Source organism: Megascapheus bottae, chromosome 5, assembly GCF_031878675.1.
Source record: "Megascapheus bottae isolate mThoBot1 chromosome 5, mThoBot2.hap1, whole genome shotgun sequence".
Classification (NCBI taxonomy): Eukaryota; Metazoa; Chordata; class Mammalia; order Rodentia; family Geomyidae; genus Megascapheus; species Megascapheus bottae.
The window spans coordinates 85265402-85283628 of NC_143513.1; the positions used below are offsets into that span (position 1 = coordinate 85265402).

General features: G+C 51.3%; 1 protein-coding gene across 2 annotated transcripts in view; it reads right to left on the reverse strand.

Annotated features, from left to right (window-relative positions):
• Positions 1–6856: 6856 nt before the first annotated feature.
• The window catches only part of Vipr2 (vasoactive intestinal peptide receptor 2), an 82237-nt gene continuing 70866 nt past the window's right edge, over positions 6857–18227 (reverse strand). For both annotated transcript variants that reach the window (XM_090333621.1, XM_090333622.1), the window contains exons 7-13: positions 16410–16560; positions 15793–15853; positions 13721–13790; positions 12793–12884; positions 10245–10374; positions 10135–10176; positions 6857–8956 (exon numbers count right to left, since the gene is read on the reverse strand). In XM_090333621.1, the coding sequence (XP_090189747.1) occupies positions 8783–8956; positions 10135–10176; positions 10245–10374; positions 12793–12884; positions 13721–13790; positions 15793–15853; positions 16410–16560 (720 nt within the window). In that variant the 3' untranslated portion in view covers positions 6857–8782. The remainder of the gene's footprint in view (positions 8957–10134; positions 10177–10244; positions 10375–12792; positions 12885–13720; positions 13791–15792; positions 15854–16409; positions 16561–18227) is intronic.

Below are 18227 nucleotides of genomic sequence, written 5' to 3' on the forward strand. Positions count from 1 at the left end.
TGCAGACCCAAAGGATTCAGAGCTTTGATATAAGTTACTTTGTTTTATTCTTGTTAGTATTGGATTTAAACTTAGAGTCTTTCTTGCCCCAACTTGTTTGCTTGTCTGGCATTCTACCACTTAAGCCCTACCTCCAACCTGCCTTTTGATATTGGTATTTTGGAGATAGAGCCTTGTGGTCTTTTCTCCCCAGGCTGACTTTGAATTGTGATCCTTCTGCAGTGATTCTCTCGAGTAGCTAGGATTACTGGCATGAGCCAACAGCAACTGGCTGAGAGGCTGCTTTTCTTATGTGATGAGCCTCTGACATCTATGAGATGAAGTAGATCATTCCAGAAAATATTCAGTCTCTGTTGAGCGATGGTCTAGCTGTTAATGCAGGCCAAGTTCCGCTTTAGTGAATTATCTTATAAATAATTTCTGTATTATCAAAAATGATTTATAATCCTCAGAATAGAACACACTAATCCAACAATCAACACCATAAAATTCTAGGAAATCATCCAAATAATATGTGAGCAGCACAGAAATTGCTGCTTCCGGGGCCAAGATTTCCTAAGATAAGAAGACAGACTTAGAGCGGGAAGGGTTGGGATTCCTCGTCTCTCTGCCTCATGAGCAGCAGGGTACGTTAGCTCTTTTCCAAGCTTGGACTTACGTGGTTCTCGGAGCACCTACTCCTGTTGGTTTGAGATTTCCTCCCAAGTGGCCTGTGGGGGACCTCAGATGCATATGGGCACGGCGTCCATCCTCACTGTGCTGCCTCTTGATGACGTACTCAGGTCTCTCAGAGGCAACAGCAGCCCCACCGCTGGGCTGAGCACCATCACTGGGGTACAAAAGGGTTTGGCCTCCTCGTAGAGCTCGCAGCTCCGCGGTGGTGTCCAGTGGCCTTGGCAGCACCACGGTTATTATACGAGCACCAGCTTACCACACTCTGAGGTCCTGGCGGAGACCCTGGCGGAGAGGGGTTGATTCTCCAGGAGGCTCCTGAGGAGCTGACAGCTCCTTCATGGTACCAGTTCTCCCCAGCCCATACCCAGTGTTGTGAAGACTGTGTGGATGGGGCCGCCATCAGAGAACAGCACTGGAGGTGTCCAGAGAGGCTGGGAAATGCCCCTGTGTCCGTCAGAGCACTCAGTATCCCTGCTGCATGCCAGTGGTACTGTTCCCTGAATTGCTGTGTTGGGTGCCGAGATGCTGAGGCTTCCATGTGTGGTATCACGGATACCACAAGGGAGGCTGGGGGCGGCCTGTGGAGGCTGTGCTGTCCTTTCTGATGCACTTGCTTTTGGGATATGACTGAGAATCCCTCCGCAGTCATGACTGACTTCAACACTCTCTGGGGCCCAGCAGTTTGGCACAACTCTAGCATCCCTGTTACTATTCTAGAGATGGGTCTTTTCTTTTTGATGTGGGTCATGGAGCCTGTACTCGGCCTGGGCGCTGTCCCTGAGCTCTTCAGCTCAAGGCTAGCACCCTGCCCCTGGCCCTACGTGGTGTCCCCAAGGTCTCCAACTCAAGGCTACCCTTGAGCGAAGCCCCACTTCCCATTTTCTAGAGCTTAACTGGAGATAAGTCTCAGGTCCTTTTTGGCCTGGGCTGGTTTTGACCCTTGGTCCTCAGATCTCAGCTTCCTGAGTAGCTTGGATTCGGCATGAGCCACCATGCCAGCTACATGGATCTTTTTCTATTTAAATTTTTTAATTGCAATGTATAGAGAGCTCACAGTTACATTCACCAGACTGAGGGTACATCAGTTCTCACACATTGACACCCCCTCTCATGTTTTTGTCCCCATGGGTCATTTCAATAGGCAATTTGTCACCCAGTTTTATCTGTCTTTACTTAATAAAGAAGTGCAATGTTTTCCTTATCCCTTTTGCCTTTTCTTTTTTTTTTTTTTGCCAGTCCTGGGCTTGAGCTCAGCACCTGAGCACTGTCCTTGGACTTTCTCAAGGCTAGAGCTCTAACACCTGAGCCTCAGCACCACTTCTGGCTTTTTTTCTATGTATGTGGTACCGAAGAATCGAATCCGGGTCTTCATGCATGCTAGGCAAGCACTCTACCACTGGGCCAAACTCCCGGCTCCTTGCCATTTTTTTTTAAAGGTTTTGCTGCAGTGGGTATCAACTGCTCCATTCCAGGTTACAGAGTAGCCCTGGGTGTTGCACAAGGCCCTCAAGGTGCCTGTCCCCAGGACACGTTCATGAGCAGCCTGATTCTTGGACAGCACTTGTCCCCATGTCTGGGAGGCCTGACAGGGATGTTGCGGGGCCCTGCTCCCCCTCCCTCAACCCCCCTCCCCAGGATCCGTGGAGCAGATTCTGTGGCCATCTACAACCACCTGCATCAGCTCAAGAAACTCAGCCTGTCTAGGACAGCAGCAGTGCCTTGCAATAGCTCAGGAAAATCCTAGATCTTGGATTTTGGACTGCTCCTCACCCACACGTACTGGCTCTACCCAGAGGAATTGTAAGCCACAGAGATCTCACGTGCTGAGCCTGGATGGGACCAGGCGCCAGGCAGCCATGACTAAGCAAATAGAGCTGGCTTGGGGACTCCCGAGGAGACACACTGTGTTCCAGTGCTGCCCTATGGAGATCCATTCAGACCGACTCTGCTGTCTGGGACTGTGATTGCCCCACCCTGCTCTTGCTTTCCTTTTCTGGGCTTGTATTTCTACTGAAGGTCTCTGTCCTGGACTCGGCTGTGAAGAGTTTTCTGAAGATGTCACATCAGTGTTGAAGACCCTGTGGACTGAATTACTAGAATTTTGTGATTATGGAAGATTTAATGGAGCTGATGGAGAGTCAAAATTATCTTGGAGCAAGGCACTAGTGGTTCATGCCTATAATCCTTGGAACTGAGGAGGCTGAGATCTGAGGATTGCAGTTTGAAGCCAGCTAGGCAGGAAGTCTGTAAGACTCCTGTCTCCAATTAGCCACCCATGAAGTAGAGCTGTGGCTGAAGCAGTAGAGTACTAGTCTTGAGCTGCAGCACCCAGGCTATACGTTCAAGCCCCAGAGTCAGAAAAAAAAATATCTTGAGCTATTTTTTGTTTCCTCAGTGGTGATTTACTACTAATCTCCATATCTGAATTGACATCTTTGGTAGGTAATGTCTGTCTGGGATGTGCTGTTCAACTTCTACCAACTCTAAATATAACATCTAAATATAACCCACAGAAGGATTTTTCTCTCTCTGTTGGAACTCTTCAACACCAGTGTAATTAGTGAATGCATTGATTCTTTATTCTGTCACTATAAAAGTCGATGCAGCCTTTTCCATCATGGAGCCCATGTTCCTGGTCTCATATTTCCCTCAGAATAAACTGTCTTATTCTCCTTAAAGCAAGGCATTCCTTTGCTATTCCTGACTCTGGCCTGAAAATGGAAATGACTCTGACCCTTTACAGTCACTCTCACCCGCCCCCCTTAGGGTTCTCACAGCCCCATCTGGCCCTTTTTTTGGCATTTTCTACACAGCATGGAAGCAGTTCAAAGGATCTTGAGACTGACTTTGTCCCCTGCTCTCTGCATGCTTGCTACTCTGTGCGACCTGGCCTGTTGCCAGAGAAAGTCCCCTCCAGCCCTGCCCCTGCTCCTGCCTTCCCTCCCTCAGCTCACTCAGGTTCTCTTTGGCAGCAGAGGGAATGGAAATGGAGGGACGAGGTGATGAAAACCTGGAGTCTCCCAGAGAGCAGTCTCCTCCAAGGTTTATTATCTCTGTGAGTCAGATACCTAACACTGGACCTAGGCTCAGTGCATGAACAGGGACCCTAGACCTATCTTTAGCCCTACAGATCCAAGAATAAACACCCAGGCTTTCCCCACACAAGGATGGGGTTGGAAGAAGACCTGCTACTCATTTGAAGTCTGACATCAGGAATGATGGTGGGAGGCTTCGTTGTCTCAAGTATGTGAAGCCCAAAGGGCTGTTAGAACTGACTTCACAACTTCCACACAATTACATTACATTAATCATAACAGCTTGTGCTTTGAAGGGACCGAGTTTCTGTGATGTTTTCTTAGCTGTTAGAATCCAGTGCCTGTGTAGCAGCGTGTCTTAGTGGTTGAATGGAAGCAGCGTGTCTTAGCGTGTTGAATGGAAGCAGCTTTAGAAAAGGACTCAGGGTTGGCCCCGGGGGCCAGTGTCCTTCCTGACAACATGACCCAGGGGTCCCTGTGGGGCCCTAGAGAGCAGAGGAGGGACAGTTTCTATCAGCCTGGAGACCCCTGCTGACACAGCTGTGCTCTACTTTCCTTGTTGATCATGTAAGAATATAAAGGAAGCAAGAGTCTATTCTTCCTCTCGCCAGTGAACACTTTTCTGTATAAAAGATGCCCTAAATCCTTTGTGAGGTCCATGTCCCCATGCAGCATGCTCTGTGGAGCCCATGGGTCGATGATGATGACAGCAGTGCCAAGAACGAGGCCTCTGCTGAGCCACAGTCAGTCTCCAGGGTGAAAATCTGTACAGGGCGAGCAGGGTGTGCAGCAGGAGCTGCGGGAAGCCACTCGTCGCGTTCGTTAGTGGGTCAGGCTGAGGCTTAGCATGAGACCAGAACTGAAGGAAAACTCTGTAAAGACAAGAGTCATCACTTCTTGCCATTAGAAACCTGTACGTACGAGTGAGAGATGCCCTGTCTTGCAGAGAGAGAAAAAACACAGGTAGTACTGTGCAAGCTGGTGTGACACCTCTTAGAGGCTTCTGAGGCCTCAGGCCTGACACCCACCCAGAGCTGACCACCGTGCGACCCCCGATCTCACTGGTGGGAGCTTATCCAATGCAAAAATATATGCGAAAGTGAACTTCGGCGAGGAATGAAGCAAGCAAGCGAAGCCTACGACAGCAAGTATTAAGCAACTGTTGAAAGTGAAGTAGATCCCAGCCAGGGGTGGTGGTACACAGCTACAAGGGAGGCTGAGGCAGAAGGACCTGAAGTTTGAGGCCAGCCTGGGCTTCACAGTGAGACCTTGTCTCAAAAAATAATAGCAGTTCTGTATATTCAACTGGGCAAGTTCTCCACTGTGACTTTAATAGAAAGAAGCAGACTACAAACTTGCATACAATATGACCTAATTTCCATGAGAATGTGGAGGAAGGAAGAGAGACAGGACTGATCTGTGTGATGAAGAAAATCCTGCGACCAGCATCTGTCCCTTCATAAGAGCTAAATCCAGGGAGAGGAAGGATGGAGAGGACTCCATTTCCTACGTAGTATCTGCCCATAGATCTGAAGTTTTAAGCTCTCCTGAATAATTTCCATAATCTGAAAACAGGAAAAAGGCGGCTGGTTTTGATGAGAAAGGAACACACACTGCTAGTCCCAGTGGAGAGGAGGTTCCTGCACGTGGCTCCAGGCAGACCGGTCTCTGTCCCAGCAAATCCAGCCGTGCGCAGCCCCTCCTCTCTTCAGGCTTTCTTAGCAATGAGGAAATCTCAAGACCAGTCTGTCCAGCTCATTTCCAAGGCCTACCTCTCGAGAATTTGATTTTTAGCAGGGTGCTTCCTCTACTACGAAGCAGCTTGGAGAATAAAAGGTTTTATAACATAAATGTAGTTAAGAGTCACAGCACATCGGCATGCACGAATCCATACTCAAGCACACCCAGTTGTGTACACATGGACACACACATACACACTCCAGCAGGTATAGTGTTGAGGGGAGCAGGGACTGGTGCCATCCAGAATGCCTAAGAGTTCCCCCACCCCATTGTGGAAGGTCAACAGTGGTACAGCCCAGCCACCTTGACCTCCCCAACCCCCCCCCCCAATGAGGAGGGATATGTGGTACAGCCCAGTCACCTTTGCCTTTCTAGGGAGGGGCAACCTTGACCTTCTTCCCACCCCCATGAGGAGGGATATCCGCTTGGGTGGGGAGGGGCCCGGCTTTGTGTGGAGACCTTCCCAATTTGGGCGCCAATTCCAACTAAGGTGATACATAAATTCAAACAGTGGACTGTGACCCTATTGGCTACCTGCGTGTGACCGGAGCTGGCAATGGTCCCTCTAGTATGTGACTATCCCATTGGCCACCTGTGTGACCAGGTTCAACCGCATGGGTTTTGCCCTTAAAAACCCTGCGTGAGAGCCGCTCAGGGTCACAGTATCAGCTCCCGAGTCTGCACTGTGTCCCTGGCCGGTCAGTTCACCACCTACTTCCCCAATAAATTCACTTTTTTTTTTTTTTGCCGGTCCTGGGCTTGAGCTCAGGGCCTGAGCACTGTCCTTGGACTTTTTCAAGGCTAGAGCTCTACCACTTGAGCCTCAGCACCACTTCCAGCTTTTTTTTGGTATGTATGTGGTACCAAGGAATCGAACCTGGGTCTTCACGCATGCTAGGCAAGCACTTTAACCACTAGGCCAAACTCCTGTCTCTGTGTGGTGGACTCTGATGGGACGTGGAATCCTCACCTGGAAGGGTGTGGAATCCCCTCCTCTTGACCCCATAACAATAGCCATAGGCACACACACATGCAGATATACCAATCCACTAGACACACACACACTCAATGCACACACCCATACTGAAGTACAACTTCCACACCGGCACACTCAAATGCACACCTGCACACACACATGTACTCAGGCCCAGCCTACTCACAGGGGCTGGGAGACGGGGGGCTGAGGGTGTTGGTCTTTACCTTGGGCTGTACCAACAATTCTTGGCCACCTCAGACCCCCTTTCTCCCATAAGCATCTGTAGGCAGAGTCTGATTATTTCGGGAGGTGTGTGTGACCACAGAACCCTGCTGTGTCTGTGGCCTCGCCCCTGGCTGGCCAGCCTGAGTACCAGTGTGCAGTGGGCTGCAGACTGCTCACAGGGAGCTCATGCAGATATGAACCAAGCTTTATTGAAGGACACACATAGCTTACTCCTACCATGGGTGGAGTGGACAGCCCAGACGCACGACACTTAGAATACACATGGATCCTCTGGCCACGATGTCTGCTCCGGGTCAGTCCAGTTCTGTCAACATTCAGCTTCTACCCTTCACTAGAAGGCCCAGTGGCTCTCCGTGTAGTCTAGCACTTGCAGGCTGGAGTGACCATTTCCCATCCTCAAGTGGTCAGCACATGGCTCTGGGGATGGCCACACGTCTGCATTCACAGCTGTTTCGTGGCCACTCTGGGTCATGGCACTCAGGGTCTTCACTTCTGGACACTTTCAGATATAGCAAAGCCTCATTTCCTCAACGCTGCTAGAGTGGGTGGGGACAGGGCTGGAGGTGGGTGAGGGGCGGGGCTGGAGGTAGGTGAGGGGCGGGGCTGGAGGTGGGTGAGGGGCGGGGCTGGCCCCAGTGTCTCTGGTGCCCTCTTGCTTTCCCCTGATGCTCCAGGTCCCCCCAGCCTTGTGGTCTCAGGGTGGGGAAATAGGCATTCTCAGGGTCCACTGGCCATCCACTCATCATCAGAGTTGATTTAGCAAAAGTCCAGCAGTGATGCTGTTGGACAAGGCAGTTTGGAATGAAGATGGATGATCAGCTGCATCTCCTGTGCTACTCCTGGCCGCTGACTTCTGTTCTGCCCATCTCTACCACGGGCACTGCCTCCTGTCCTGCCCATCTCTACCACTGGCACGGCCATTGAGGCTGTTAGTATCCATGCTGGCTAGAGTCTATACGACCATCAAAAACGGTAAAAATCAATGCTCTATGGCCTCACTCTGTGGGGAAAGTAGTGTGAAATGTGCTCAGAATCCCGGGTCCAGAGGCTATGGTCCTTGCCTTGGGCTGGGGTGCAGTGTGAGGGTCTCAGTGCTGTGGGGGCTGCCCTCCCCACCCCAGTGGCAGCTACAGTTACATTAGCTATGTCCCCCACATCTGTCTCTCCACATCTACACATAGCCAAAGTTCAAAACACGCCTTCGGCTATTTGCTCTTAGAAGCAAAAGTGCTTCATGTCACTCCATATTGTGATAAAATAATTCTTCATTTAAACAGCCCACATGGCTGGTTCCAGAGTCCTGCAGCCTGACCAGACAACCTGGGCCTGAGGTCCTCTTGGGGCCTCCTGAGAGCTGCTCCGTGTTGCTGCTGTCTCCAGCCACCCACAGATAGGGGCAGGCAGGGAGTTTCTCCAGGAAGGAGGAGGCTGATTCTTGGCAGCGGGGGTGGGCACTGAACCACACAGTTCAGTGACAAGAACATCTTCTCATGGCCGAGAGATCAGGGAATGACTAACAGGGTTATGCTGGTGCAGAGGCCTGAGGGGATGGCTGCTCAAGGCTGTGGGACCAGGAGAATATGAAGGGAGCAGGCTGCTCTCAAGCTTTCCCTCATCTATCCTGGCTTCAGAATAATTTCATTAAAGTTCTAACATGGCCTCTGTGTTTGTGTCCTGTGGTGCCTGCAAAGGTAGAATGTTGGCATGGGTAGGGTCGTGTTAGGTGGTCCTGGCCCATCCAGCTCTGGGCCTGGCTCACAGGGCCAGGAGGTAGCAGGGAAGTCAGAAGCATCTGGTCCATAGTTCCAGGCCATAGTGATTGTTTTTTTTCTATTCTCTTCTGTTATCTTTTGTAGATCTGTCTACACAGTTGGGCCATGTCATGAGCAAGATGATCTAAAGCTTGGAGCTTGAAAATAACTAGCAATTAGATCAAGGGAATTACAACCTGGCCTGTTCACTGGGGATCAGGGTGCCAGTCAGGGATTAGGCAAAGGGTCTGGCAGGTCAAGGCTCTTACTGACCCAACAGGGCCACATCTTTGGAATGGGAGAAGGCCTGCACATGTGTGCATCACGCACTGTGGTCTGCTCCAAGCCAAGGGAGGAGGTTAGATAACTGAGGTCTCTGTCTGCAGGAAGGACTGGGCACGGGAGCCCCGGTGTATCTGCAAGGCGCTTTCTGAGCCGTTCCGGGACATGGACCAGCTGTGCAGACGGTAATCTCGGCTCCCCGGCTGGGTGGGACACAGACCTCGCCACCTTCTTTTCAGCTCGCACTGAACCTGGGGGCGAGTGTGTCAGTGAGCTGGAGGCCTTACTTCCCAGGCCTTCTGCAGAGGTTGGCCAGGGACCCCCAGAACACACTCTTCCTGTTCCTGGTATGGAGGGTGAGTGGCCATGCTCCATGTCTAGATGGGTCTGGGGAGAGAGTGCAAGGGCCAGCCAAAAGTGGAGAGGAGCATGTTCTGCCCAGCCCCCTAAGATGCCTGGCATGGGTTTGGAGTAGTGGCCAATGCCATCAGTCAGGGACTGTGTCCCCTTGTGGGGGCAACCATGCTCTGAGCTCTTGGCTAGGATATTTGCCCTCAGGTGAGTGTCAAGACAGGTAGAGGAAAAAGATGGCATGAGGTGATAGGGCCTTGATTTCATGGCAGGTGAATGGCAGGTCCCAGCAAGCCTCAGCGAGGGGGACCTTGGAAGACCTGAGACTTGCTGGGGGCAGGGGCAGTGCAGTGCAGTTGTATCCCACCTCAGCACAGCTCCAGACCCTGTAGGGTCTTCACTAGGTCCTTCTCCCTCTGAGGACTTTATGAGGGTGGGTAGCAGGTGTGGGGGGATTGGGGAGTTTGGCCTTACGGGGGCAGTCGTGAAAAGGCCTTCTTACAGGCTCCAGTTACCTGATGGAAAGGGCCATGCAAGGAGCCATGAGGAACATGCACGCGCGTGCGCGTGCATGCGTGCGTGTATAAGTGTGTGTGTGTGTGAGTGCATGCATGTGTATATGTGTGTGTGAGTGTGTGCATGCGTGCGTGTGTGTGTGCATGTGTGCGTGCATGCGTGTGTGTGTATGTGTGAGTGTGTGTATGTGTGTGCGTGTGTGTGTCTGTGTGTGAGTGTGTGTGTGCATGTGTATGTGTGTGTATGTGTGTGCAGGCCCTGGGTTCAAAGCACTGCAGAGGAAGTGAGTTTGTGGAAGAGCAGAAGGTCCTGCTCCTTATGACCAAAGCCCAACTTCCTGGGTTCAGAGAAATAGATCAAGGAACAAGGTGTTGACATGCCAGGTCGGTGGGCTAGACTTCCCACAGGGAGGGAGGAGGCTGCCTGCTGGAGGCTGTACCAGGGTATACTGGGGAGGGGAGACAGACTGGGTGTGTGCGGTTAACCCAGAGGCCATGGTGCTTTTGCAGATGTTTTGGGAGCTGCCTCCCTGATCCAGGGTTCTGGGTTCAAAGGTACTTACTTCACTGTTGAGGAAGCAGTAGAGCACCGCCACGACCAGGCCCTGTAAAAGGAGAAGGGGCATCAGGGCTGACCATGGCCCACCACAGACGCCGAGCCTCCCACACCTACCTGGAATGAGCCAACGCACAGCTCAAATAGAATCTGGTATATGGAGGAGATGCCGATGGGAAAAGCAGCAAACACCATGTAGTGGACACCAAACAGCGGGATTAACAGCAGCGTGGACTTGGCGAGCCTCCTGGTAGAAGGAAAATGATGTAGTAGGAATAGGCTCCCACACCTGTGATTGAGCCAGGCTGAAGAAGGAGTGGGCATAATACAGGACAACCAGATGCCAGCGGAAGACACAGCACTCCCAAGTCCTCCTCACTCTGCTTGTGGGTGCAATGTGCGAACATGACACGGTCTTCACATAAAGATCACAGTCTCACTGACATCTGTGGAGCTTACTGGTCACAGCTGACTCTCTAAGGATGCACAGTCCTTTGTTACAAGTGTCATCTGTAGGGGACATTAGCCCACCAGCCTCGAAAAGGCAAATTTTTGTTTCAGAACAAAAGGCAGGGCTGGGATCTAGCTCAGGGGCAAGGCACTTGCCTAGCAGGTACAGGACCCTGGATTTCATCCCAGGACTGAAAATAAACAAGGGCTGGCAGAACAGAGAGATCCACAGCACACACCAAAGGGCCTAAAAGCCCCAGACAGGTTCCAGCAGGAGAACTGGACAGCCCTTAGAGGATCCAGGCCCCAGGAGTCCAGTGGCATCAGCTACTGGACAGCTCCGTTTGGTGCTAGTCCTTTCACCTGCCAACACTGAGGAGAAGCACTGAGTTTTCCATCTTGTCTTGAGGTGTATGGTTCAAATAGTCACTTGGGAGTGCAAGTTTTAGGATTGTGTACATTTCCCCCACACTCTTGTCACGTGGTGTGCTGTGTCCTGCAGGGCTTGCTAAAGGCAAGGCCCCTCTGTGATGGATGATGAAGTCTGCTCTTGTGTGTTGTGTTCCTGGGCAGAGCATGGCTTTTCCCAGGGCAGGCTAGTCTCAACAAGTAGTTAGTTCCTTACTAAACAGAAAGCAGAATGGGCACCTGTATGACAGACTGGGGATATTGGGGTCCATGTAGGTGTGAACATGAACAGAGGGCCCAAGTCATCACTGTCCTGTCGTCTAAGAATGTCCATCTTTCACCCTCTGAGCCCGGGGGCAGCTGGGCCTAAGGCTGGGCTCTGTGGGCCCTGGGCCTCCAGCCTTGGAGAGAGGCTTCCATTTCCAGCTTGGCCTGGTCTAGGGAGGAGCTGTGGATGTAGCCCTCTAGTCCCCTCTTTGCAACAATCTGTGGGCAAGCATGGTGGTGCCCTGATGCCCTGAAGAAGCATATTGCATGACCCCATGCAATTTTGTTTCAAAAATGAAAGCATCTCAAGGCCCACTTGACTAAAACTAATCCCAGAGAAAATGTCAGCACAGCTGTGCAGAAAACCCAAATTCAATCTAAAGACAACCAAGCATAATTCATCTGGCCTGTTTCTGGTGCCTGCAGGTGGGGCCCACTTCTGAACAGCAGACACTGGATGGGCAGAACCCCAGATTTGTCACTCAGCCTCACAGAGCATCTCCAGATTTCATGCATTTCATGACATATTAGACTTCACTGTCCACCAAACGCTGTCAAGAGCTTGCACTTTGGGCCAGGGCGCTGTCCCTGAGTTCTTCAGCTCAAGGCTACCCCTTGAGCCACAGCATGTCACTTCCGGTTTTCTGGTGATTAGTTGGAGATAGTCTCATGGGCTGGGTAGTGCCCAGGCTGGCTTTGAACCTTGGTCCTCAGATCTCAGCCTCCTGAGTAGCTAAGATTACAGGTGTGAGCCCCTGTGCCCAGCTCTTGTTGGGAGCTTTCTGTGTCAAGTACTTAATGATTTTCAATACTAATAAACTGGCAAATATTAGTTCCACACTATAGGTAAGGTGACAGGAATGTGTGGGTTGACATCTTTCAGTCCCCCAGTGGGATGAGACTGGCTCTGTGTGTCCCTGATCTGGTCCTGCCAGCTCACTGCCAACGTCCATCTTGCTTATGTGAAGGGCAGGAATGGGTGGTTAGGACAGCAGCTCGCTGGACAGCTGGAAATGCACAGCTGACAGATCTTAGCTAGCACAGCCTCATGGGACCCTAAGTCTCCTGAACTGGATCAAAGATGTAGGCACCAGCGTTATGGATTTTCTATTTTCTTCGTGAATTCTGGGTAGATGTTAATAGAATCCTCAGATTTTAGCTGTCTGCTGCTTTCTTCATTGGGAGCAGGGGGGTTCTGGCACATGACCCAGTAGACAGTCTGTTACCAAGACAGGCCTGGCACCAGGTACTGGCAGCAGGACATATGAACTGGCCCACAGTTAAGTCATAATGACTTGTGGCCAACGGGAAATGGCAGGACTTGACCCAGGGGCATGGTCACACACCTATGTAGTGTATATACTTCAAAATCCTCCACAGGCAGACAAGAGTGAGTGCCAGGATTCAGTAATGCCTCTTGGCCAGCTGACCTGGAATTGGTGGCCACTGCGGTACCCTGAGGACCTGTGACTCAGAGCCATCCTTAGTCTCTATGTACCTTGCTGCCTGCCCTGTCCGTGTTGGTCAAGCAGACACTCACTTGTACTGGGACTGGTCACTGCCGCCCACGTCGGGGGACGTTAGCTTCTGCAGTAAAATCCGTATAATGCTGATGAAGAGGAAGAAGTTGACCTGCACAGAGGGAGACGAGGGGCCTGTGAGTGTCCAGACCCCAGCAACGGGAGGGGGGGGGGCGCCTGTGAGTGTCCAGACCCCAGCAACAGGGGGGAGGGGCCTGTGAGTGTCCAGACCCCAGCAACAGAGGGGAGGGGCCTGTGAGTGTCCAGATCCCAGCAGCAGGGGGGGAGGGGCCTGTGAGTGTCCAGACCCCAGCAACAGGGGGGAGGGGCCTGTGAGTGTCCAGATCCCAGCAGCAGGGGGGGAGGGGCCTGTGAGTGTCCAGACCCCAGCAACAGGGGGGAGGGACCTGTGAGTGTCCAGATCCCAGCAGCAGAGGGGAGGGGCCTGTGAGTGTCCAGGCCCCAGCAGCAGAGGGGAGGGGCCTGTGAGTGTCCAGGCCCCAGCAGCAGGGGGGGAGGGGCCTGTGAGTGTCCAGGCCCCAGCAGCAGAGGGGAGGGGCCTGTGAGTGTCCAGGCCCCAGCAGCAGGGGGGAGGGGCCTGAGGACATCCTCTGGGCTTGTCTACGCTGGTGGAGTTATGGCACCACCTGTTACAAGGCTGGCACCAACATTCAATCTGCTTGCCACATCACAGTGAACTGAACCTGCTACTGAAACCACCACTGAATGAGTCTGTAGCAGCCTGAACAGCTGAGTGTGAAAGGAAAATACAAATGCGCTCTGGCCCCGGAATCCCTTTGATCTCACTTCCAACCCCTCTTTCCCTGAGGCTATAGTAGAGGTGTCTCAATCCTTATGTTAGGAAGCCTGAGTTGAACCGGCAGTTGTGCCCCTGTGCTCTGCCCTGGTGTGCAACAGCAGAGCCTGTCTCAACAAGCGGCTACTTACTATAATAGAAATCAGGATGGGCATCCGGATGACCCACCAGGGTATGCTGTGGTCATTTGTGTCCCAGCAACTGTTGGAGACATGGAAACAGGTCACAATAGCTCCATCTGCAGAACACCTGGCTGAGGTGGGCAGCTAGGCACAGCAAGCCTCCTGCCGGGGTCTCATACTGCCTGTCCATCTGTCCGTCTATCTGTCCATCCATCTCACTCTGCCCCGGGCACCATGGCTTTGCATGCGGAGACTTGAAGCCTCAGTCTTCAGACTTATCCACCTGACACTGTGAAGGAACTTTTCTCCTCAAATCAATTCCTCAGTGGTTTCTATACATATCGTAAATGAAGGCATGAAAAGTGTCTGCGAAACAGGTAAGTGCAGCTGGACCTTTCCACCTAGCAATAATTTCTTCTCCTCCTCTCTCCTCTCTCTCCTTCCTTCCTGCCTTCTTTCCTTCTTTTTTCTTTTTACTTTTTCTCCTTCCTTCCTTTCTTTTCTTTTTACTCCCTCCCTCCCTCCCTCCTTCCCTCCTTCCTTCCTTCCTTCCTTCCTCTCTTTCTTAGTGGGACTGAAGTTTGAACTTAGGACCTTATGCTTGTTTGGCTTGGGCTCTACCACTTGAGCCATGCCCTCTAGCTCTGCTTTTTGCTGTCACTTTGGCAGTGGACCCTCACATACTTCTCTCTTTGGGCTGGCTCTGAATTGAAGCTCTTGCCTTTTGAGTTAGGCATAGAGGTTTGAGCTACTGTCCCAGATAATAATTCTACTTTTGTTAAGTGAAGTAAGCCAGACCCAAAGGAACATAGACTCAATGGTTTCCCTCATCTGTAATAATTAGTACCTAGGACTCTCCTAGCAAGAGGACTACAATAGCTCTAAGCCTAGATGCACAAGGCCATATAGGAAGAGGCTAAATGAAAGGATTTCAGGACATGGAAACAAGAGCTTTGTATTATGTGATTGTTGTTCTTAATGTACTATGTTACTTCTCTTCTTCTTTGTTGCCCTTTGGTTAATCTCATATTGTTACAGTATCTGACTTTGTTACCTGGTATATTGTATATACATTTATGTGTTTATTTGAAATAGTAAAGGGAAGGCGAAAACAAGAAGATTGGGGGGGGAGGGAAATGGGGACAAAAACATGAGAGGGGGTGTCAATGTGTGAGAAGTGATATACCCCCTGTCTGGTGAATATAACTATGAACCCTCTATATATTACGATAAAAAAAGAAAAAGAATTCCACTTTTGATTTTTATGAGCGTTGTCTCCAATAAGAAGTTTGATTGCTTTCTTGTAAGTGGCCTCCATGGCTCACTCTCTGTCTTCCTGCCCACAGCCCTGTAGTGGACACTGGCTGTCTGCTGAAGGCAGGCACTGTGCCCTCATCCTGGACTTCAGCTGGTTTGGCCTCATCATGTAGGGCGTTGTCTGGAGACTGAACTTACAATCAGTCACTCAGGAACCTGAGTCTTCCAACTGACACCACCAGCAGACAGCCCCATGACCTGATGGTGGCCTGGGTGAGGGGAGGGTGGCACACAGCAGGCAAGGCCCCGTACTAAATAAGTTGATGGCTTTATATCTATCCAAAGATGGGCCGGTTTGGGCAGGGATACCACAGAATATGTGTTTGGGGTCCAGGCCACATCCTGCATGGTTAGAGCTAGATCTCCAGGTCCACGACTCTGGCCTCTGAGCACCAGATATTGCTGAACGAGCCAGCCACTCCGCCTCGTCTCAAGACTTGAAGTGGGCACACTTGCTAGCCCCCTGGCTCTTCTGTGGACACTGCTGGTCCCGTCTCAAGCTGGCTTATCCCAGTGTTAGCTATGCTGTAGGCCTGGCATAACTTCCATCTCTTGCACACACTCCTCTCCAAGCACTCCAGCTGCAAAGGAGTCCTCCCCATGATGTCTATGTCCTCCTTCTACGGGATGCTGAGTTCTGCCCATGTCTTGACTGGCTGTGGAGGATTCACACTTTCTGTCCTCACCCTAGGGAGCGACTCTAGCTTACTTCAGCCAGCCTGGTAGGCCTTGTGCCAGGGACGGGGGTGTGGGATGGCACTCACCCTGTGTCCTCCAGAGTGAGCCTGGCGGCTGTCCACGCAACTATGCAGACAGTGGGGATGCCTGTGGAGAGACATCCAGTGAGACCAGCCTGACCTTGTCGACAGGCAGCAGCACACAAATCTAGGCTTGGAACCACAACTATCAAGGACCGTATGAAAGCCTTGTTCAGAGGTTAATACTCATTATGTCAGTGAAGGTAATCGGGAGAATCTGTCCAGGGCTAAGACTAATCTACACAGACAATGTGATGGAAGACAGGAAGGAGAAATAGTGCACTGCTCCAGTGACCCCTTCTTGTTCTGGGCAGACTGCTCCTGTCATCCTTCTCTGATTTGCCACTACTGGTGTTTCTGGGAAGAAGAAGAGGACTAAACCATCTTGCTACTTGTTAGCTGCTCAGTTTGCGGTTAGGTAAGCAGCACCAAGAATGAGGATCTACAGAATTTAAAACAAGGCCCTGCTTTCCAGAAACATTCAGGTGTCACAGGTAGAAACATCCAGCCCAGCCACCACCACCCTTCCAGGGTCCATGGGGATCGTTGGGCGCTGAGCTGAAGTCTGAGAGCACTGGTTACATGAGAAGGGGACTGGACTGGCTGCCTGGGGAAGCCCTTACCCCATCCAATGAGGAGGTAGGCCAGGAAGCATCTGCCTGGGGGGAAGATGGCCACCAGGAGGGTATGCAGGTAAAGCCCCTCCACCAGGAGCCAGTAGAAGTTTGCCATGGTGCAGTACTGGAAGAACACCAGGCTGAGCTTGCAGCCGACCTGGAACCAGAGACAGCAAGAGAATGCTCCCTTGGGTAAAAGTGGTTGTGGCACAGAGCTGCTGTGCTGGATGTGGAGGCAAGGACATCCAGGGTGCTGTCTCAGGATGGCTATGATTAACACCATGATTCTGGCCTCAGCTAAGAATGCACCATATTGCAGTGAGGCCCTCTGTATACATAGCAGTACCTGGTCCATCTGCATGGTCTGATCTCCCCAAAGAGACAGATGCAGGCAGAGATGGAGATGAAAACACGCTGTGGCTAGCAGGCCTCTGAGACTGGGGAGCAAGTTGCCAGAGCTCCTCCTCCTCCCCATCCATTCCACCTTCCCACTTCATCATCTTCTGTCTTTCCTCCACAGCTCACTTAGGGCTTTCCTGCCTTAGGACATGTTGGGGAGAAGAGGCGGGCTCTGGCTGGCTGAGGGCTGAGTGGACGTCAAGTGTGGCAGGTAGTGCATGGATGCCTGACAAGCTACTTTGTGCTAAGAAGGGGTGGTTTGGCTTCCCCCCTTCTCCCTAGGCACCTGAAGCTCCCCAGCCACTGTCCCTGCATCAGAATGAGGGGTTATTATAGGGAAAGGCTGAGGCGCAGCCACCTCTGCCCTTAACAGTAGCTCTGTTGGTAAAAGGTTAAGGAAAATAAAACAACAGCTAAAACTAGGACCTTAAACTGTAAGAATTCTTTAAAAAACAGAGTAAAAGAGTGCTTTTTGGAGAAATTAACTAGAGATGGAAAAACAAGAGAAAAATGCATCAAATGAACTATTTTCACCAGGAGTTTTGAAGGGGTTTTCACTGGGAACAAATGACAGACTATCCACACTCAATCAATTTCAATCTCTCAAACTTCCTTTCACGCAGCTAAACACACCTTAGGCAGAAATGCAAGCACTGCTTCCATCCCTCCAGGTGTGGACAGCTCGCTATGGAGGGTTAGCACCTTACACTCCATCATTTTACTTTCTGTGTCCATGCAGATCCAAACCCACAGCTAGAGGAATGTAGGCAGATCTACATCCATGTGGAAATGCCTGTATTTGGGCAGACGTGCTGTGTAAGTGTAACAGATGTGTTTGTGCGTCCAGTGAAGGCATATTCCCTTACATATGTCGTATGCCTACATCCACAGGGTATGAGGATCACGGGACTTTTGAGCTGGCCTCCTGGGGCTGAAAGGATCTTTACCCCACCAGTCCACATCTACCCAAACCCTCCAGACTCCCACCGGCTTCACATTTATGACTTTACTTCTCTCTTCTCCAAAATGTAGAATGTAGAGATGTAGGAAAGGAATCCCTGCTGTAGGAATGGTGTGATGTTGGTCACCACGTACAAGAAATAAATGAAAGGGGTGACTGAAGGACAGGACTCTCCCCTCTAGGCCCACTTTTCCTATGTATCCAAAGATGGAATGTGAAGGATTGGCTCCCACCCTGATTTCCCAGGCAGGCTAAGTACAGAGATAAGTACAGCCAAAGGTAAGCACACACTGCCCGACTGCAGCAGGGTAATCTGCCTAAGCCTGGCTGCAAACATCCCATCGTGGGCCCAGCTGGAAAGCCCCTACCTCCCTTGACCAATGGCTTTTGCATCAACTTCTGCCCCTTTGCTTATACCTCATAAAACACAGCTTCTGTGCCAGCTCAGACACACAACTTCCAAT